General features: G+C 38.1%; 1 protein-coding gene across 3 annotated transcripts in view; it reads right to left on the reverse strand.

The window, feature by feature from the left end:
• The window catches only part of ADAMTS3 (ADAM metallopeptidase with thrombospondin type 1 motif 3), a 124,018-nt gene that overhangs the window by 37,543 nt on the left and 62,879 nt on the right, over positions 1–23,596 (reverse strand). For all 3 annotated transcript variants that reach the window (XM_072117403.1, XM_072117394.1, XM_072117385.1), the window contains exons 5-13: positions 12,868–13,061; positions 8,376–8,459; positions 7,148–7,304; positions 5,692–5,797; positions 5,010–5,153; positions 4,654–4,786; positions 4,420–4,533; positions 2,663–2,808; positions 1,821–1,996 (exon numbers count right to left, since the gene is read on the reverse strand). In XM_072117403.1, coding sequence (XP_071973504.1) covers positions 1,821–1,996; positions 2,663–2,808; positions 4,420–4,533; positions 4,654–4,786; positions 5,010–5,153; positions 5,692–5,797; positions 7,148–7,304; positions 8,376–8,459; positions 12,868–13,061 — 1,254 coding nt within the window. The remainder of the gene's footprint in view (positions 1–1,820; positions 1,997–2,662; positions 2,809–4,419; positions 4,534–4,653; positions 4,787–5,009; positions 5,154–5,691; positions 5,798–7,147; positions 7,305–8,375; positions 8,460–12,867; positions 13,062–23,596) is intronic.

Here is a 23,596-nt window from a genome sequence, read left to right on the forward strand (position 1 = left end):
GTGTGGAGAAAATCAGGCACTGCTCATCACCTGCCAAATACAATCCCAACAGTAAAACATAATGGTGGCAGCATCATGCTATAGAGGTGTTTGTTAGCTGCAGGGACAGGACGACTGGTTGCAATTGAAGGAAAGATGTGTGCGTGAAAAAGCAGAGATATCTGGGTGAAAAGCTTTTCCAGAGTGCTCTGGACCCGAGACTGGGCCGAATGTTCACCTGCCAACAAGACAATGACACTAAGCGCACAGCTAAAATAACAAAGCAGTGGCTTCAGAATGTGGCCATTCTTGACTGGCCCAGCCAGAGCCTCATGGCTGTACTAGCTCAAAAGATGCTTCTACTCAATACTGAGCAGAGGATCTGAATACTTATGTCCATGTGATATTTTTGCAAATTTATTAAACAAGAAAAACTGAAATAACTACATTTCTGTTTTTTCTGTCAAGATGGAGTGTACATTAACCACTTCCCGCTCTGCGGCGGATATAAACGTCGCTGAGAACAGTGACTTAGCGCTCAGCGGCGGATCGGAGCCGAACCGACATCGGGATACACGGTACCATTTCCACCATGGGACATCTGATTGCTTGTTCATGATAATATTCTGCAATACTGATGTACTCATGTGCACATGCATAGGCTGACACTGTGCCTTTAAGATGACGTCACAGACACCATCTTTCAGGCAGTGCCTACAGGCAGCTCTGAGGTCCTGATCGGACCCCAGGGCTGCCATAGCAATGATCTCAGCCCCCCCCCCCCCCCCCCCGAAGATGGTGCAGGGGGGAGGGGGACCATCATGGGGCAAAGACCCCCAGAAGCCGACACCGACTGCCGGTTCAGCGGAAAGGGGATAATGTACACTTCATCTTGACAGAAAAAAACAGAAATGTAGTTATTTTTGCAAATTTATTAAACAAGAAAAACTGAGTATAGTTAAACAAGAAAAACTATTGCGTAGAAACATCTTTTGAGCTAGTACTGCCATGAGGCTCTGGCTGGGCCAGTCAAGAATGGCCACATAGTTGTTCTAAAGCCACTGCTTTGTTATTTGAGCTGTGTGCTTAGGGTCATTGTCTACTTGGAAGATGAACCTTCTGCCCAGTCTGAGGTCCAGAGCACTAGGGAAAAGGTTTTCATCCAGATATCTCTGTTTTTCACGGACACATCTTTCCTTCAATTGCAACCAGTCGTCCTGTCCCTGCAGCTAACAAACACCTCTATAGCATGATGCTGCCACCACTATGTTTCACTGTTGGGATTGGATTTGGCAGGTGATGAGCAGTGCCTGATTTTCTCCACACAAAGCAAATTAGCAAAAATATCTACATTTCTGTTTATTTTTCTGTCAAGACAGATAACAGAGTGTACATTAATGAGCAAAAAAATTACTTTTTTGATCTTACCAATTAGCTGCAATGAAACAAAGAGTGAAGTATTTAAAGGGGTCTGAATACTTTCTATACCCACTGTACATCACATATTCCTTGTGCAGTTTATTCACAAGATCAATAAAGTGTAAGCACGCGAGTTGAATTGCAAGGGAGACACACATACCTGGAGTCTCTCCAAGGTTCACAAATCATTAATTTATTACATGGAATAAAGTTTAAGAATAGTTTTGCTTTGCTGTTAATAAGTTAAAATATTGGTGCACTCCTCTAAATAAATAATCTGTTAAACTTAGCTATTCAAAAGGTTAAGTATTTGAAAACAATGGCGCCTCATTTATACATTGAGTCAATCAGAAAAAATATATTTACATGTGTGTGTATCAAATGTGTATAAAAAGTTGCTTGAAAAGGATATTTTTTCTTACCATCAGGATGCTCATATGGAAGCCAATGGTGTTTTGCATTCTGAAACTCAAATTGGGAATTTTTCTGTTGGCACTGCTGTGCTCTGAAGTCTTCAAAGTGCTTAGGGCATTCTTCAGTGTTACACAATTGATATTCATAGTTTAATCCAGGACAGTCTTGACCACCATTCACTGGCCTAAAAATAAACCAGTGGTATAAAATGATGTGACATTCCATAAAAAATGCAATACTAGCAAAATTATAAGCATAACCCCAAAAAACAATATTTAAAATGGGTGGGTTTGTCAAGGAACTAGGTATACCACACTTTAAAACTACTTAATGAAAAAAGGGCAATAAGGTATGTAACACTAGGAACTGAAGCACCACGCCATTAGACACCAGGGAGTGGCCTGACAAATTACAAGACTATATAGACCACTCACCACTTCCATTAATTCCATCTGTTTGCATTCTCAAATAGGTTTTGCCACTAATTTCAGCTAATCACCACTGTTTCAGAGCAATTAGTAATGTTATTTTCAGCACCATACATCAAAATTAGCTATCCTAATTAGCATTATGGTGGCCAAAATGAACAGAAATTTGCCTTTTATACCAGAACCGGACACCAAATGTCTATGCATCTTATGCATGGAGCACAGGACCATTGGGTTAACTAACTCGTCATATGCCACTTATTCAGGATCATAGAAACTCTATATATTTTTAATAAGTAAATGGTAATTGAATATATAACTATAATTTGAAATATATATATATATATATATATATATATACATATATGTACATATATATATATATATATATAGGTCACAACATGTACATAAACTAAACTTACATTGGGTTATTGCATTGACGGGTTCTAAAACGTACACCGATACCACAAGTTCTTGAACAAGATCCAAACTTTGTCCATGCTCCCCAGTTGCCATCTTGTTTAACTTGGTTAGTGGTCCTCCACATACAGTGGCCCTTGTAACACCACTGAAAAGGAAAGGTATGGTCTATTAGAGTTACTTTAGTATAATTAAATCCACCCCACAGAATTGTTTTATGGAATGCGTAGCTTATAAGAAAATTTAGAAATATAAAGAGATTGAATTAATTTGTTCAAAAGAGAAAGCCAAAGAGTGTCCAGAAAAAAATTACAAGGAGTGTACAAAATTGGTAGACCATGTCCTATTCATTTTCTGTTTGGACTAGTGCCACATTGTTCTCTGTGATCTCCCAGCTCTAATCCAATCTATCCTTAACTCTCCTGTCCAGCTAATCCATGTCTCTACATTTTTCTTCTGCTTCTCTTCTCTGCTCCTTCATACACAGGTGACCCATTGCACAATAAATTCAATTCAAACAATCTAATTGAAAGCAATACTGGGAAACACTGTGTGGGCAAGTTTTGTTGCTGATACTTTTACTAAATGGAAACAATGGGCAGCATCTACACTGGAAGTCAAAATTACAGAACGGTCACTTCATTTTTTCAGAAATAAAGTTTTTTCCATTGATCAACATTTGATGGATTAAGCCACTATGCCACTAGAACAATGTTGATCATTGTACTTTTACAATTATTTCTTTAAAATATTTTTCTTGGCTTCAGAATACCGTTTATGAAATAAGTTTAAAATACTGCTGTTTTACTCACACTCAGGGCTACACAATTAGATTGACATTTAGGAAATAGTGCGTCATTCTCTAATTTGGCTCTCCAGTATATTTTGGAAAGCTCTATTCCTGATATCAGTTTAGAGCCTTTCTGTTTTCTTATTAAGGTACAACACATGCAGGTTTGATTATCCCAACAGTTTTCATAGTTTAAAATGTGTGGTCCTCTGGTCAGGTTTTCACTATTTTACTAGGTGGTTGTACACCACTGAGAGTGATTTACTGTGCCAAAAATCTAATTGTTGAATAGTGTATGTTACCAGGTGCATGTAACCTTTACAAGGCATGGATCTTCTGTGCTATGCAAATGGAAAAAAATGAAAAATCTGCAAAAATAATAATTCAAACAGTTCCCAGCTTCCTTAAAGCCAATACGGGAATCCATGTAAAAAAAGGAATAAAAATGTAAGATGTCATATAATTAATCCTAGTAAAAATATGAATGCCCATATAATTAATACCAATAAAAATACCATCCTATATTGGCAGAGAGAAGCCCCAATAAAGCAGCAGGAGGCTGTATTTGGCAGGTAAGATGTGCTACTGATGCCACCAGAATTATGTCATCTCAGTTAAAGGTTTGTTATTTTAGGATTATGTCCGCAAAGTGAATGCTTATAGGGAAGGACACTGCCAATAGCTCAGCCAAATGTTAATATATTAAAGGACTATTATTGGAATGTGAAAGTAACATGTTTAAAGTGGTTTGCCATAATAAAGACAGGATTATTTTTGGTTCACTTGTGGTGGTTGCCTTTGGGATTCAGACTTGGCAAACCAGGAGAAATATATAAAAATTATTATTACATTGAAAGTACATTAAGAAAGCTCATATCAGTTTCTATGGACAAATGGTATTGTTTACTCAAAAAATCCAAAAACACAATTTCATTCATAGTTAAAATTAACTACTGCCAAATGCCTTACCTTTCCAGGAGCACATTCTGTGCCATCAAGAGGAGGTCCTTTCTTAGTTTTACAAAAGTAGGGGTTATCAGGATGACTGCACCATAATTGTTTGCAAGGGTCAAAAGTCCGAAACTGCAAAATACAATGCAACTTATTTCCTATTCATCTCAAAAATACAAAAATAATGATGCAATCCAAAAAAACTATATTAAATTATAGAAGTAGCATAAAACTATGTGAGAGATAACCTACAGCTGTGCACATTTTATAGCCCACGCCAAAATCGAACCGACACTGTTCATCCATTGAATAGTTAATTCCTGGGAGGTCTGGTAGTTTAGGCCAATCATGTTCAAATGGGTCATCCAGAAGACAATCATATAAACTGAAATACATAGACGATAATAAAAGGTTTATAAGACATAAGTGCTGTTCCTAAAATAAGCAGGAAGCCTGAATATTACTATATTACACTAGTTGCAATGCAATTGGGCAGAATTATTATTCTTTATAAGTGAATAAATGATTGCTTAGGAATTCATTAAATAATGAGGCACTAAAATGACAAAATGGTCCTAATTGGAAACTACATGACTACAGGTTCTTACTGGATATGTCTCTTCAGCTCTTGACCACTGCACCGAGACCAATGGTAACGATGAAATGCCGCCTGCACTAAAGGGGCCATGACACTTCCCATGCTCGTTTCATCTCCGCATCTGTTTCCTTGGCCATCATGTTCCATTCCTAGTCTAGGGTTAGCAAAAAGAAAAGACACAAGAAAGTAATTCATACATGTTCCCCATGCTGTATGACCTTATGAAAACAATGAGCACAAATTGTTCTGTGAACTGTACATATCTGGCACAGAAAATCAATATGTGATACACTACGCTAATGCTTTTAAAACCAGTTTAATTCTGATTTGGTATTGTATACATCTAAATTACTCTATCAACATTGTGATGAACTACCTTGAGCAGGGCCACTTTAAACAAGGATTGGACACAAACACAACAGCGTCTTTCTATAAAATAAACCAATAAATATATCAACAACTGAGGACTCTTGTCCTCTATCTATTCATCCACTGGCTAACACAGTACCAATGAATCTTAGCTTTTGTTAAAAAAAAAAAAGGCTAAGGGACAAATTTTTGATTTTGATAATTGAGAGTAATACCAGGTTTATCTTGTCTGTTGACATTGCCCTTTTTAACACAATGTATAGTACAGATCAGACACTACCCACGTTGTTATCCATAAAAACGTACAGTATGATTGAACTTACACATGGCCAGTTTCATGAGCAACCACGAATGCTGATGAAAAGCCATCCTCATGGTTCAGTGTGCAGCTTCTTACAGGATGACACATACCGGTGACTGGCGCATATCCTGTTATCCCAAACACACAGTAGTTTTGAATTTGCAAATTGATATCACAATCATAATAGTAAAAGAAAACAAATTCCTAGACCTACACATAAAACTTGGTAAAGAGCATTTACATTTTGAAATGTAGCTAAAATCTACCTGTGATAGAATTTTATTTATTTTATAGTCTGAAAGCAGTTAAGCACTCCATACATACACCAACATTATGCTAGGCATTGTATGAGGTACATATATGAAACGCAGGTCTGCTTTTGTCTATTTGTTATAATTATCTTCCAAGATCATATAACTGCCTTAAAATCTAATGTGTCTGAATTTAAAGTATTACTAAGTTGCACATGTCAGGCATCATACACAAAATGTTTAAAAACTTGAAGATATCGAAACAAAAAAGTGCAATAAATATGTGACAAGAACCCATATGTTTAAAAACTAGGTCCAGAAACACATCTGGATTCTGCACCTCTTTAACTATTTAAATTGAATCTTTTATTGAATGTCAAGGGAAGGTATAAAAATCACATTAAAATACTTTTAAAAAGTCAACAGACTCTGAACCAAAAATAAGGTTCAAAAACTAAACCAATGAATTGACAAATTAAAAGCCATAATGTGCAAAGCGATGCATTAACTCATAGATTGTAAGCTCTTGTGAGTAAAAGCCTCACTCCTAGGTTATTGTTGAGTTGTTTTCATATGAGCTGCATGATTTGTAAAGCACTGTGGAACATGATGGCACTAAGTAAGTTTTTTTATTTGTTATAATATATATTTACATATAAAGTACTAAGTAAGTGCATAATATACAACTGTATTAATATCCCATTTGGAGCCACTAGAGGTGGGCAAGGGAGCCCCAGATGATCGCTGGTACCACAGCTTTGATCCGTTTCCCACCTCTAGTGCATCCAAATGGGATATTAATTAGGTCATGTATGATTTTTTTTAGGCATCTGGCTCTTGGGGTCTTTAGTATAATACTATGAATACTGTGAAATTCTGATTTACTTATTTTTCTTTAAATATACCCTTTGCTATATATATATGTATATGTATATCTACAACTTGGAACTGTGGCAGCACTCAGGAAAAAGGCAGAAAACAACTCCGGTGCACATCCCAGGACTAAGATCCATCCGTATATAAAACAGCAAAAAAATAGCAGCACTCCGAGATTTAAACGTGACAAAAACGTACTCGTTTATTCACACGTGTCAAGTTACATTTTGGCTCCTTAGACTAAGTTTTTGTCACGTCTAAATCTCGGAGTGCTGCCATCTTTTTGCTAATATATATATATATATATATATATATATATATATATATATGTGTGTGTGTGTGTGAATTTACCTTGCATTCCAGCAGGGCCAAAATCTTGTCTTGTCAAAAATATGGCATGATCATGGTGCTCAGAGTGGTTGGGGTCAGATTTCTGCTGCTGGTATGCCCAGCGACATACATTGTCAAGACTTCTAGATGGATTTCCTCTTTCGATCAAACTGATAGACTGTATGAAAAATAGTAATAATTAGATTTTCTTATTTGTAAGTAAATGCAGTACCCATCATTTCAGTCATGTAATCAATCATTTCAGATAATTTTTGATATTGTGTCGGGAGTGTTGTAAACATTTTTCTAATATACTTAATTTAAAAATTCTGCTTAGTTTGTTAAGAAACAGACTGCAATGTGCCCCTTACTTACAATGTTACTTCTTACACAGCTGTGAGTGTTAACTCTTTCTGACCTCTCCCTGGCTGTAGTATGCTATGAGCAGTTTTTTCAAAGATCAAATTGAAAGTGAATATGGTAATCCTCCCATCTCAGAGGTGTATAACCAAACACAGGGAGATTAGATGTGAGGTCATGCAGCCTCCATGGGAACAGACTATACAGGCTGGAATATGCATGGAGGCATATTTGAAGAATATCTATGGAAGTATATTAGATAGAGGTTCACCACTTCCCCAACACATTATATAAACAATCATCTCAAATGATGATGACGGTTACACTTTAAGTGTTTTCTTACATGATAAGCCACTCCCCCTCTTAACCTTCACATGCCCTACTTTATCGGTATAGTACAGCACTTTTCTTCCCACATCACGCATGTCTCCTGAAAAGAGCCAAGTGTGCTTCCTACCCACTGGAGATGGAAATTGCTATGTTTTAATTGCTTAAGCATGAGACATTTCTTTAATTCAGATTTATCCACAGTTACTTACTAAATACTTCTATTAATATGCAACTTTCTTTTTTTTGTTTTTCAATTATATTTAAAAGAGAACCAGTGAAAATGTAGTTATTTAAAATGTAAGTTGCTAGCACAACATAGACACTGGGTGGGCCACACTCAGACTTAAGACAAGCATCCTGTGACAGAATACCAAAAAACATGTTGTTTTAAAAACCTGGTCATTTTGTTACACAAATATTTGGAAATGTCCAGCCATAAAGAAAGACACTTTAAAAATACAATATTCTGCACTTTTGAAAGTGTAAATATAGTACAATATAGCACGTTTGAAAGATGTACATGAGTGTTACTGTATATCCTTAGATAGGGCATTCTTACCTTTGCATAGCCCAACATGATCATGCGCACCAAAACTACATTTATATGGGCCCCTATGGAGTCATCATGGTAAATTTCATTAACCTGCATGAGAGAAAGCAATGTTAATTTCCATAATGGAAAATGTGTTAACCCTGATCTGTCTAAATACTTTTAAATCTGGCACTTTAATAGAGGCAGAACTGGGATGAATATTTTATTTGATCATAAAACCAGGCAACCCCATATGACCGGCTGCTTTTGAAGCTATTAAATATTACAAAGTATAGGAATACAAGCAAGCATAACATTTTTTTTAAAAGCCCCAGTAGAAGCCACACATCGTGAATCCTAAGGCCGGGCGATGTAGCTTGGTTTCTTTTCTGCTGGCTATAATGTTATGATATACGCATGGTTTTAGCTCCTTTTGTGAGTATTTTGTAATAAAAATACTTTATTAACCTATGTTGATAGCCTGCGCTATGTGCCTGCGTTAATCAAACTAGGAGAACATTGTTTCATGCAAGGAGTTTGAGTAACACCCTTTTGGGGTCCTGAGTATTACGGTGGGTACATGGATTGAGTAAACCACTACTTTTAACATTTTGGAAGCTACAGGACCACTTCCCATTTAAAACAATCTTAGTAAACATCAGGACTGAAGTATCTGCAAATATATAAATATTACATAAATGTAACGTTGTATGTCATGCGGCAATTATGGATACATAAAGAGGGCTCATGGGCTGAGTCCTCTTCATACAGACCGGGGGTTTGCTGCATCATGCATTTAAAAACGCCATTTTGTCCAGCAAAAAGTGACACCTTAAAAAGTTACTAGCGACAGAACATGGCGAAAAGAAAAAAATTTTTGGTGCAAAATAATCAAAACATAATAAAACATATACATTTGGTATCCCTGTGATCATAACAATGCAAAGAATAAAGGGGAGATATCAATTGGAGCACTTATTGAAGGACCGAGAAAAACAGAGCCCACAAGAAATTGGTGCAGATGCGTCTTTTCATCAATTTAACTGCATTTGGAATTTTTGTCCAGCTTTCTAATACACGGCATGGCATATTAAATACCGTTACTAAGAAGTACCGTTTGTTGCGCAGAAAACAAACCCTCATAAAGCTTTGCAAATGGAAAAATAAAAAAGTTAGGGATTGTTTAAGATGGGGAGCAAAAAATGGAGACTCAAAATGAAAAAAATGCTGTGTCCTTAAAGGAAACCTACCACTTCTGAAGGTAGGTATGAGATGCAAACACCGGGCACCAGCTCAGGGTGAGCTGGTGCCGGTGCTTAGTCTCGTTAGTGTTAAAACCGCGGTATCGCGGTTTTAACACTTTTTAAACTTTACAGCAGAAACTGCTTCGGCGCTGCGTGCGCACGATCGTGCGCGCCTACATAGGAAATGCCGCGGTTTTAACACTAACGAGACTAAGCACCGGCACCAGCTCACCCTGGTAGGTTTCCTTTAAGGCACTAAGGATTTTGTAACTATTCCATTGGATTGTAGTGTGCATTTGGAGACTTTGCTCCACATTGCTCCACCTTATTTAGGTTTCTGCACTTTCCTAAGGCCTTGCATTTCGATATCATTGAAGTCTTAAATTTGACTTATCCATAGCAAAACCTTGATTCTTTTGTTTTTACGGCCTTTTGTAGATTTACTGGTGCATAAGGCAGTCCTAATCTTAGTTTTAGCTAATTTTTATCTATTTCATAGATTGCTTGATAGATAGATTACTTTTATAAACTGAGGAGTTTACAGTACAAATTATTACCCTCCCACAGTTAGTATGAGGCGTTTGTGCTAGTGCTGCATACTGGTTTTTATCAAACATAAAAGGGTGTTCCACTATGGTTGAAATTTTCTTTTCTGAAGCTCCCACGGTTCTTTAGCATTCAGTTTCATTAGAGCTCTACTTGTCATCTTTAGTGATAAAACTTGTGGAACCGATTGATTGGGAATGGCAGGGGCTAGAAATATACTTCAATTGAGTTTAAATCAATTGAACAGCAGCTATTAAAGAATGCAAATTGTTAGAAGGTGGTTAAAAAGTCACCTTTTAGCAGTGGTGCCATGTTCTTTCTCAAAAGAAATAGTGTTCCTGTTTGCAACATTTCCAAACTAGAAATTCTTATTCAGTCTCCTTCAATATATACTGTTATGATCTTGCTTAACATGCTAAATGTGGTCTGTATAGTATAGTATGTTAAGCAACTGTATAGTGGTCTGACATGAAGATTTTTGCCATTTCATTGAGAATTGAACTGCCAAGTTTGAGATTCATTTTTGCAGTGGCGTAACAAGACCCCAGTGGGCCCCGGTGCAAACATAGAAACGGGGCCCCCATACACCTAAACCCTCACTGCCAGCTCCATACCGCATGTAATTCTTCAGAATACACATATTTCATATATACACTCCACAGACATAAACACATATACACTACATATGCATAACACACAGGGGCATAACCAGCTGAGACAGGGCCCCATAACAGACCTTTGAATGAAGCTCTTTATACAATCACATTCATTTTTAGACTCATACACGTGTCTACACATTCATACATTTATACACGCATACAGTATATACACATAAAATTTACAACATATACAGTATATATACACAGCATACACACATATACAGTATATATACACAGCATACACACATACAGCATATATACACAACATACACACACATATACAGCATATATACACAGCATACACACACATATACAGCATACATGCACGGCATACACACACACATATACAGAATATATAAACACTCATCCATTATATACAACATACACACACATATACAACATATATACATACAGTATATAAACACATATACATCATGTATACACACACATACAGTATATACAGCATACACACACATGCAGTATATAAAGTATACATACACATATGCAGCATGCATACACACACATACAGTATATACAGCATACACACAAATTTAAAGCATATATATACACATGCATGCAGTATATAAAGCATACATACACATATACAGCATGCAGTATATACACACATATACAGCATGTATATACACACACACATACAGTATATACACACATATACAGCATGTATACACACACATACAGTATATACACACATATACAGCATGTATACACACACATACAGTATATACACACATATACAGCATGTATACACACATACACTATATACACACATACAGGCATATATACAGCATGCACACATATACAGCATATATGCGGAACATACACACACATACACATCATATATACACATGCATCCAGTATAAACAATATATAAAGCATATATACATATATATATATATATATAAACAATTACATACACAAACACATATACATTTACTATTAATTATACTCACCCACTCACAGGACGGGCCGCAGTTGCGGTGGGTGGATAGGCCTGCCCGCTGGTGAAGAGGGTGGACGGGCCGGTACGTGTTGCAGGTCGGACAGGGCGGGCCGGCCTGGTCGCATGTTTACAGGAGGGCCCGGGCCGCGAATGTGACTGCCCGGTTATGCCCCTGGACAGATGCATTAGTGACATCCCAGGCCCGGGCCCCCCAGTCCGATGGGCCAGGTCGCAAGTGCGATCGCTGCGACCGCGATCGGTACGCCACTGCATTTTTGGGATGTCCAAAAGTTTTGTTAAGTGATGGACTTCAATTTGTTTTGAAATTGCCTTATGATCCTTCCCAGGTTGATGGACAGCAACAATTGTTTTTCTTAGCATTGTGTAAATTTTGCATTGAGCCTTAGACCAGCAACCTACCGAAACCTCTGCTGCAATAGACTTACTCTCCTAATTCCTATAAATCAGTAAGGGTGTGCTGCATTTTTATATAATGCCTCTGTATTTGGCCTAGTTCTTATTAAAATAATGATACAGTCGAATCTGTGTTGTCATTGTACATCTGAGGTAGTATTTATCTACATTTAAGAAGTTCTAAGGACTAAAAATTAAAGAACATGTACTTTCTATTTGTTATGACTGCATGCTACATCATGACTAAAAGCCACTCTTTTGCCTTGAAAGCTGTTACAGGTGTTGTCTATGTTGACACTTGTTGATTCACAGTTACTTCATGTATAGCCAGGCCATGATTTACTTCCTACTGAGCTACATTTATCTGTAATGTGAATATATGTAAATATTGTACAATGGGCAACCCCATAAATACTGTCCTTATTTCAGGGATATTTAGCATCATACCACTTAAAGAGGACTTGTCACCATGAAAATCGGCACTAGGAGCTGCTTACTAATGTAGGCAGCTCCTAGTGCTTAAGCAAATGCAGCAGTGTTACAATGTTAGCGTTATCAAAAACCTCAGATAAGGCTAACAAACAATGCTACTCTCAAAGCGGAATGGTTGCTGAAGATGTCTACAGACGATGACAAAATCCAAATGAGATGCATGGTGGTAAAGGCACAGTTGAAGAGAAGAATATCATACTCACAATGTTCATGAGTGTTAGGAGGTAGTTCTGAACATGTTCTTTACCATGGAATCTAACAACAGAGTCATCCACACCAAGTAGCACCTCAATATTGTAGTCATTCTCAGTTGTGTGTCTACGCCGTCGCAGCGTCTCATTCACTTGTCTTTCCACACTGCTATAGACACTATCCAAATCATCAAGACCAGAAAAGTCTATAAAATAAAAAATAAGTTATAAATTAGGTCACAAAAAAACCTTTTTTTGCTCTTTATGGATCATGTGCTCTTCAAACAAACACAAAATTATTTTGTAGGTTTATCGCAGTTTATATTGGCCCCATTTTCCTTTCAGCACACATTACAATACATGTAAATTATTAACAAAAGAAACAGCGTAGTAGTATAATGCTTTTTTTTCCTTCTACAACTTATTATAATTTTTTTTTTTTAATTTGCTATGATAACACAATCGCTGCATACATTTATGGATACATTTATCTCATTCCAGTAATTATAATTGAAACTCTTTCCACTGGGTACTGAAGAACTTTCTGAGACTCCTACTTAAATGTATCCCTTGTACCTATACATTAATGGAATGGTGAAACCCTTGGTTATCTCCTGCAGTTCCAAACACGTGAATGAAGCAGCTCCCCATTAATTTGGGGAACAAGGAATCTTCACTTGAGTGATCAGTGTTAGTCCTAGGGGTCTGGTATTTAAATTACCGCTAATCAGCACAGTAATAACCCTGATTTTCCAATCTTAAATCTTATAATGGCTCGTGCACCTGGGTGATATCACAAGACCAGGAAGAGATTTCTATACACTGGAAGTAAAGATAGAAGCTTCCTGTTGAATGTCAACAAGCAGAGACCTAGAAAACAGTGAGGAATTGATAGAGCACGTGAACTGAACAAATATTTAACAGGCATCTACCACCAGCAAACTGACTATGTTCCCCCTCAGTACTGGTGTGTGCCCCCTCTGGAAGGATCACAATCTTCTTTAACCCCTTAGTGACCACCATATGGATTTCTCCATTGGTCACTAAGGGGCCTTACCTAAGGTCTGCACACGCCCACCCATGCAGGGAAGAGCAGTGACCCAGCTCTGAAAGTCCAGATCGGACTTCACTACCGATCAGCCGGGGACATAATGATGTCCCGAGGTCTGTCAACAGCATGTGTCTGCTCAGTCAAGCCAGGGGTTTGACAGAGTAGCTGCCTGTCAGCCTATACAAGTCCATAGGCTGACACTTCTGATGCACTGCAATACATGGTTTATTGCAGTGCATTAGTGTGAACTAGTGATCACATGATCACTAGTTCATTTAGGTTGAAGTTCTGTAAAATACTTAAAGGGTTAACAAGCTTCCTACATGGTGTTTTGGATAGCTTGAGGGATGAAGTTAATAGAACGGGGAGATATGTGGGAAGTTTCTATGAATAGACCTTCCAAAACCCCTATAGAAATAAAATGGTTCCTAAAATAATTGATTCTTAAATTTTCTGGAAAATTTGAGAGAATGCTGTTTGATTTGTGATCTTTCTAGTGTCATAATAAAACAAAAGGATACTTCTAAAATGACACCAACACAAACCTGAGATATGGTGAATGTTAGTAACTAATTTGAGTAGTAAGACTGTCAGTTTGAAAAACAGAACATTTTGAAGTTTGAAAATAGCACATTTTTTCAAATAGTTTAACAAAATCACCTTTTTCATAAAAAAATGTTAAATATATCAACCAAATTTCCCACTAACTTGAAGTACAAAATGTCACAGAAAAACGAACTCAAAACCTCTTGGGTAAGTTAAAGCCTTCTAAAGTTATATAAAGTGACACATGCTGGTTTTGAAAAATAGGCCTTGGTTATCATGGCGCAAATGTGCTTGGTCACTAAGGGGTTAAGCTTCGGATGCCCTTGTTTAGAAAAAAAAAGGCTTTAAAAATTATGCAAAGAAGCCTGAGGGGCTCAAGGATCCATTAACGTCTATGGAGCCTGGAGCCTCTCAGGTTCATTTGCATAATTTTAAAAGCCTTTTTTTTCTAAAATCCAGAACATAAGAAGCTAAAAGAAGAGCAGATGCTTTTAGAGGGGGCATGCACCAGTATGTCCGTGAGCTTGTTTTACAATCCTTCATAATGGTGTTAGATGTCCTTTAACTGTTCCTCAATGTACCGATTTTACTGAAGCTTCGTTACACGTCAATTCGAGCGCTCAATGATGTTCCAGACTCCCGATATGTATAGTTAATATCGGATTTTATTGAAAATATTACCGTAATATTTTCAATAAAATCCGATATTAACTATACATATCGGGAGTCTGGAACATCATTGAGCGCTCGAATTGACGTGTAACGAAGCTTCAGTAAAATCGGTACATTGAGAAACCTTCCCTGAGTGACCCTGGAACACGAAGGACGGGAGAATTATACACGCTGAGCAGCCAGATATCCGTGACTCAAACCCTATACTGCTGTATACTGATCATCGATCAGGTGAGAGTCCCATTGGACAAAGAATTTGCTTTTTTTCTTTTATCATTGCGTAATGCACTAGGAGAGCACTCCTTTTTGTCCTCTCTGTCTCTGCACTATTTACTTTGGAGGAAGTCTACATATTGTGCATCACTCACTCCAATCCCAGGTTTCTTTAACTGTTCCTTACATCAATTATTTGAAGAAAGTAGACAACTCCTTTAAGTGGCCACATGTAGAGAATTCTCTTGTACTGCCTTCCTCACATCATCCTACTTTAACTGAAATTAATCAGAAGACTAAGGTCGAAAAAATGACAAGTTTTGCAAGTAGAAAGGCAATAGAAGATATGTTCTTACATGTTTGTGATATGATTTGGGATAAAATAACTTATCACCTATCTACTATAGTCTCACTGCTGGGACCACCAACAAATATGGGTGTGTTATTTTCTCTGTTTGAATGAATCCAAATTTGCTTGTACACTAACATTCTATTTAAAGGGAAAAAAGAGATACCCAACATCAATCCTGGACTATGAATACCCCAATTCTTCTGATCACTGGGATCCCAGCAGTTATTTTTATTTTTAGTAAAGAAAAACATTGTGTCATACTACTATGTGTCCAAACATAGTAACCGTAACAAATAACAAGATGTAACCAAATATCACAGCTCAATCTCATGCTTTAGAAGAGTAGAATTTTAGCACCTAAGTGGCAAATTCACATGCTGTCTCCTGTTCTAAAAATTGTTTTACACTATTTGAGGGAGGTGGTACAGTGGAACATCCCATGGGAATAGACTATAAATAAGTGTTACTTACTGTATATACTGGCGTATAAGACTACTTTTTAACCCCTTAAAATAATGGCTACAGTGGGGGGTCATCTTATACGCCGGATATACAGGGGCCGCACTGTGTGAGGTGTTTTTTTTCCCCGTCAGCGCGCAGAGAGCCGCTTCCAGTCCGCCTCTCACAGTCATTAGAAGAGGCTTAGTACGCGCTGACGGGGCGGCGCGCTGTATGCTAATGCAGCCGCCCTGTCACAGCGGTCGGCGTCACAGAGCTGGGGGTCACAGGCGGCACTTACAGAAGCACGTCGGATCTTCATTAATATCGCAGCTTACAGTTATGATCACCAGGCACTTGCTCTCTTGTTTGTTTTGCAAAGTTTTAAGCAGACTTTTTTTCATTTGGGAGAGGGGTAGTCTTATACAGTGAGTATATACCAAATTCTATATTTTTAGGGCAGAAGTTGGGGGTCGTCTTATACGCCCAGTCGTCTTATACGCCGGCATATATGGTATATCTTCAAATAGGACATTTAATCTGTTAAAATGTATATTTTTGCAAAAGGGTGAATACAAGAAGAAATATCCAAATAAGTTCCATACTAGAAGCTATATCACATGTTTATCAAATCATATGGATTTTGCATTGAAATTTGTCAGAGTGGCAATAAAAAGGTAAAATTCATGCCCATCTTTTTTCCACCAGAGGGCAGTAATATGTATTTTTAAAACTCATGTTGTTCATCATTGTACAAGCTAACATAAACGTACCCATTATATGGGTGTAGAACCTATAAACACACTTCAAAGTCCGTCCACACATCTATGTTAAAGATATCAGTAATTTGCTGTTTCTCCATAGATACCACTGTTAGTAGTCATTCCCTAGGTGTCAAGTTAAGTTTCAGCAGGTTATTTTTTTCCCATTGACATAGTTCCTATAAATCTACTTGCTGCACTGCTATGTACTAAAGCTCTGGAGACATGTGAGACACCTATTTATCTGACCCTTGACCTGAAGCATGTACAAGTTCTTGTAACACACTGTTTTAGTACAAGCACCATATGTGTTGTGTTATGTCTTACATTTCCTGTTGCTTTACAGGTATCCAACTTCTCAGAGGACACGTAAAACAAAAACAAATTTTTGCTCAGTGATGACTGGCAGAAACCTAAGTGCACTCCTCCACCTGATTTCAGAAGATGTGTCTCACCAGATAAGCAAACGTTGAATATGCTTCTGCACTCTTCCTTACGTACCCTTACAACTGCAAATGTGAGGTGTGAAAATGGCCTTATAAAATATATTATTAAGTTTACTATTATCATCTGCACTTTCAATTTGTCCACTTTCAGATTGATTGTACAAGTGCACACTAAAGGCAGAAGTTGCTTCGTAAAAGCATGACAAATATTAGCATTGTCTAAACTAAACAAGAGAAGAACAATGAAAAGGGATAACGAACTGTAATTTTTACTGACACACACACTGTATACACACACACACACACACACACATATATGAAACATTTTCCATTACAAGTTTGTCTTTGGGGAGGATAACATTGATCTGTTAATGTACTCTACCCTGTTCATTTCTGGCCAGAATCTGCTTGTCCCCCAGTCATGTTGACTATGATCAATACTGCAACCGATGTCATTAGCTGAAGGTTAATAGAATAAATAAGGTCATATTCACCAAGAGATAAAAACAAAAGAATTACAGCCAATTGGTGTGATCAAAAAAGTTCTTTTTTTTCTAATTTATGTACACTGTGCACCCTTCTTGACAGAAAAAAACTGAAACGTAGATATTTTTGCCAACTTATTAAACAAGAAAAACTGAAATATCACATGGTCTTCAGTACCATTCAGACACTTTGCTCAGCATTGAGTAGAAGCACCTTTTGAGCTAGTACAGCCATGAGTCTTTTTGGGAATGATATAACATGTTTTTAACACCTGGATTTGGGGATCCTTTGCCATTCTTCCTTGCCGATACTCACCAGTTCCAACAGGTTGGATGGTGAACATTGGTGGACAGCCATTTTCAAGTTTCTCCAGAGATGCTGAATTATGTTTGGGTCAGGGCTCTGGTTGGGCCAGGCAAGAATGGCCATAGAGTTGTTCTGAAGCCACTGCTTTGTTATTTCAGCTGTTCGCTTACTGTCATTGTCTTGTTGGAAGGTGAACCTTCGGCCCAGTCTGAGGTCCAGAGCACTGTACTTGGCAGCAGTCATTTTTTTCTTCAATTGAAACAAATTTAAATTTTGGGGTTATTCAGTTTAGAAGAAAAGACGGCTGAGGGGAGACCTCATTACAATGTGCAAATACATAATGGCAGACTCTTGGTACATGTTCAAGAGAGGCCTGGATGCTTTTCTGCAAAAATATCATGGGCTATGGGGACAAAACATTTGTTTAATTCTTAAAGGTTGAACTTGATGGCTTTGCATCTTTTTCCTTCCTTATATAGTATGATACTATGATTATGGAGGCAACTGTGCTCTGAGGAACCTTGAGTGCTGCAGACATTTCTTTGTAAACTTGCCTTGCCATAATTTCCTAATTCTAGACTCCTATGAAGTAGAAGCATCTTAAGTAGGATCAGGAAAAAATGGACAGCATGTCAGCATGTGCGTTAAATAGTTGTGTCTCAGCAAAGGGTCTGAATACTTATGACCATGTGATATTTCAGTTTTCCTTGTTTAATAAATTAGCAAAAATATCTACATGAGGTGCAGAGTGTACATTAATGAGCAAAAAATGAATTGTCTGCAATGAAACAAAGAGTGAAAAATTTAAAGAGGCCTGAATATTTTCATACTCACTCATAAGCACTGATTTGACCTTTTTTATCAAATTAAATGTTCCTTGCCAGAATAGGTCTAGCCAGCAGTACTTCCTTGGAAGTTCACTACATTGTACATCAAATATAATCCTAGAAAGCTTGCCGAGATAAATGGCCTGCTACTATAATACGACAATGTCAGATAAATGTTTTTAGAAATGATTTAAGTGGCTAATGTGTGTGCCAGGCCTACTTAAGAGAATTCATGAGGCAAGTACTGCAAAAAAACCACTCTAAAGCTTCCAGGCATGACATAACCTACTTCTCTCAAAATATTAAATCAACCAGAAAGAGTAAAACTATACAAATCAAACGGATCAGAAAGTGTTATTGACAATTAAACATTAAATAATATATAAATAAATTAAATAACTTGCCTTATTTGAACAAATTTGCCTGCAAAGTTATCATATCTAGAAGTTGTTACATAAAAATATATAACTTGTACATGGATATTTAACCATTAGTTTGCACTATATCACACCCCATTCCATCATTCAGTAGATGTGTATGTTTCTTAGTTTACAGACAATACATGTTTATTCAAACTTAAAACCGCTATTACAGTTGCCTTTTTTTCATAGTTCCACATTCCTAAATTATGTTATGGTATGACTACTGTTTTTCGTCTATTTCTTAACTATCATATAGGCAAGGAATTTTCTTCAAAAAATTTCACAACCCTCTTGCATAAACAGAAAATTATTACTGTCTCTCCACTACTGTCAGAGATAAGTATACAGTGGCCATAAGTTTTGAGAATGACACAAATATTATATCTTCACATGATCTGTTGCCCTCTGGTTTTTATGTGTGTTTGTCAGATACAAGTGCAATCATATTATGAGTAATAAAAGCTTTTATTGACAGTTAGAATGAGTTAATGCAGCAAGTCAATATTTGCAGTGTTGACCCTTCTTCTTCAGGACCTCTGCAATTCTCCCTGGCAGCTCTCAATCAACTTCTGGACCAACTCCTGACTGATAGCAGTCCATTCTTGCACAATCAATGCTTGCATTTTGCCACAATTTGTTGGGTTTTGTTTGTCCACCCGGCTCTTGATGATAGACCACAAGTTCTCAATGGGAATAAGATCTGGGGATTTTCCAGGCCATGGACTCAAAATCACCCTAGTTATCACCTTTGCTTTATGGCAAGGTGCCCCATCATGCTGAAAAAGGCATTGTGGACATTCTGGTACCATTCTTTATTCATGGATGTGTTTTTAGGCAAGACTGTGAGAGAGCAGATTCCCTTGGCCGAGAAGCAACCCTTTACAGTTGGTATGAGACAAGACTGGTGGTACCGAACAAGCTGTTTTCCAGATGTTCCAAACAATTGGAAAGGGGATTCATCAGAGAAAATGACTTTACCCCAGTCCTCAGCAGTCCATTCCCTGTACCTTTTGCAGAATATCAGTCTGTCCCTGATGTTTTTTCTGGAGAGAAGTAGCTTCTTTGCTGCCCTCCTTGACACCAGGCCTTGCTCCAAGAGTCTCCGCCTCACAGTGCGTGCAGATGCACTCATACCTGCCTGCTGCCATTCCTGAGCAAGCTCTGCACTGCTGGTAGCCCGATCCTGAATCTTGAAGAGACGGTCCTGGCGCTTGCTGGCCCTTCTTGGGCACCCTGAAGCCTTGTTGGCAACAATGGAAACTCTCTCCTTGAATTCCTTGATGATGCGATAGATTGTTGACTGAGGTGTAATTTTTCTAGCTGCGATACTCTTCCCTGTTAGGCCAGTTTTGTGCAGTGCAATGATGACTGCATGTGTTTCTTTAGAGATAACCAAGGTTAACAGAAGAGAAACAATGATGCCAAGCACCAGCTTCCTTTTAAAGTGTCCAGTGGTGTGATTCTTACTTAATCATCACAGATTGATCTCCAGCCATGTCCTCATCAACACCCACACCTGTGTTAATGGAGCAATCACTGAAATGATGTTAGCTGCTCCTTTTAAGGCAGGCCTGCAATGAAGTTGAAATGTGTTTTGTGGGAAAGAGTTCATTTTCTAGGCGAACATTGACTTTGCAATGAATTGCTGTTAAGCTGATCACTCTTTATAACATTCTGGAGTATATGCAAATTGCCATTATAAAACCTGATGCAGCAGACTTTGTAAAATTAACATTTGTATAATTCTCAAAACCTATGGCCATAACTGTATGTTGCCTACAATAAAAAGTATTATATACTCTAGTCTGTATTTACCTGTCCCCCGAGGACCAAAAAATCGGTCTGTTCTGCCCCCATATATATCTCATTGTGCCCCGTCATCTTCAACCTGGATGCCACTCAAAGTACATGTGCATCACGAGGACATTCGGGTGGTCTTACCCAGTACATCTATAAGTGCACAAAAGGAATTATACCAGAATTGAACAAGTGGGTAACAAAGGGACTCTTTCTGTAAGTACTTGTCTAACTGTTCACTGTCTGTTATCCTTGGGGGAATACTTCCAACAAGACCATGGAGATCTGCTAAACTAATAAAAACCTGCCATTTCAGTTCTTTTCAAGAGCGTCTACAGTGAAGGATGGCTAAGATTAATAGTCGACCAAATCACACATAAGATACTTTAAATGCATACCAAATAAAGGTGATATTTTTAATTCTTCTTGTAAATACCAGGGGTACTTGTGAACTCCTTGAATCTCATTATGCTGTTATAGGTTAGATTAATGTTGACCGAGTTGAATATATAGGTCATTCTATAAGTTATTTGTAATTTGTATAGAATTTGAGCGAGTGTGGCAAGTTTTCTCACAGAAGAAACTAATCTCAAAATAATGTAGCAAAAGATGTATTATCAGAAAAATAATTTTCTCAGCAAATTTGAAAACACCAAGACTTACAAAGATTATATAGTCTCGCGGTGGGAAATTCAATCTCTGGAAAACTACCTTAAAGTGAAAATTGTCCCTAGAGGGTTACGTATATCAATTACTCCAGCAGAGAGAGTTAGAAATGCCACATTAATGACTAAGTGGGAGAAGGAGGCCACAGAAAGTTCCTTGAGGTTCATGCAACTCCTCTTAGTGGAAGACAAAACCAATTGGGAGATCAAATCCACTAAATTAAAGACCCAAACGGAACAGATCCCTAGATTTAACCCCTTATTGTCAAAGCCACTTTTCGCCTTCCTGATACGCCCCATTTTTTCAAATCTGCCCTGTGTCACTATATGTGGATATAACTTCAGAACACTTTAACATATACAAGTGATGGATATGAAATTGTTCTCTCGTGACACTTTGTACTTAATGTTAGTTGAAAAATTTTGGTGGTATGTGTTGTGTATATTTATGAAAAAAACAGATATTTGGTGAAAATTGGGAAAAATTCAAAATGTTCTACTTTTTCCATACATAGTCATATCCACAAAAAAACTTTATAACTAACATTAACCGAATATCTGCTTTATGTCTCCATGTTTTTTATGCATCCTCTCATATTTATAAGAGGTTATGGGGCTTTAGGTACAATTTCTCACATTTTTATAAAAAACACAAAATCACGCTGCTCGGGTTTCAAGTCACTTTAAAAGGCCTAAATAAAAGTAAAACCCCATAAACTACCCCATTACAGAAACTATACCCCTTAACGTATGTAAAACGACTTTCATGAAGTTTATTAACCCTTTATTTGATTTACAGGGGATAAAACAAAATTGTGTGTAACTTTGAAATTTTCATTTTTTTGGCTAAACAAATGTGTTTTTCAAAAATGTACAAATTCTCAGTGGATAAAATATCAAAAACACTCCATAAAGTTTGATACCCAATTTCTGCTAAGAGCGACAATACCCCACATGTGGTGGTAACGTGCTATATGGGCATACGCCAGGGCATTGAAGGGAAGCTGCGCCATTCATAGTGTAACGGTCCACAGACAACAGAACTAAAAGTCTCTATGGGAAGAGTCCAGAGGGAGGAGTCTAGGTGACACCTGGTCATTGCCAGAGCCCGCCGCAATGCGGGATGGCCTTGCTGCAGCAGGGTGCCAGGAATGACAGGTGTGCAGGAAACAGTCCGAGCCTTGGATGACAGAAGGAGTGCGGCTTGGAAGGATGAGCTGGGACACACAGCAGCCAAACAAGCAGGCAGTAGCTGGAACAAGACCCAGGGGGGAAGGAACGGAGAGGTCCTTGGAGGAGAGTTGGTGGCTTGGAGGCGCCTGGGGACGCTGGAAGACGGGAGCCACCAGGAGCGACTGGAAACGCTGGAGACAGGGAACACGGAGGCATCTGGAAATGCTGGGAGAGCACAGGGAACACGGAGGTGTCTGGAAACGCTGACGGAAACTTCAACAGGTACTGCTGTGGGAAGCAAGGTGTGGAAACCTTGGGAGTTCCTTGTAGAATGCTGAAGATGCAGCGGGGGGTGAAAGGAGGTGCCGGATTATAAGGGCAAGGCCGGATTAGCAGAACCAATTCGGAAGACAATGGCCTTTTAAGACTGCGGGCGTGCGGCCTAGTCGGAGAAGCCGGCTTGCGGCCTGGGCGGGATCGAGGCAGCATCAGGAGCAAGAAGAGGTAAGTACGGCTGAGGGACGGGGACACGGGTGTACCCAAGATCCGCAACATGGATTCCGTGACAGTACTTACCCCCTTTAGG

This window comes from Engystomops pustulosus, chromosome 1 (genome assembly GCF_040894005.1).
Source record: "Engystomops pustulosus chromosome 1, aEngPut4.maternal, whole genome shotgun sequence".
Classification (NCBI taxonomy): domain Eukaryota; kingdom Metazoa; phylum Chordata; class Amphibia; order Anura; family Leptodactylidae; genus Engystomops; species Engystomops pustulosus.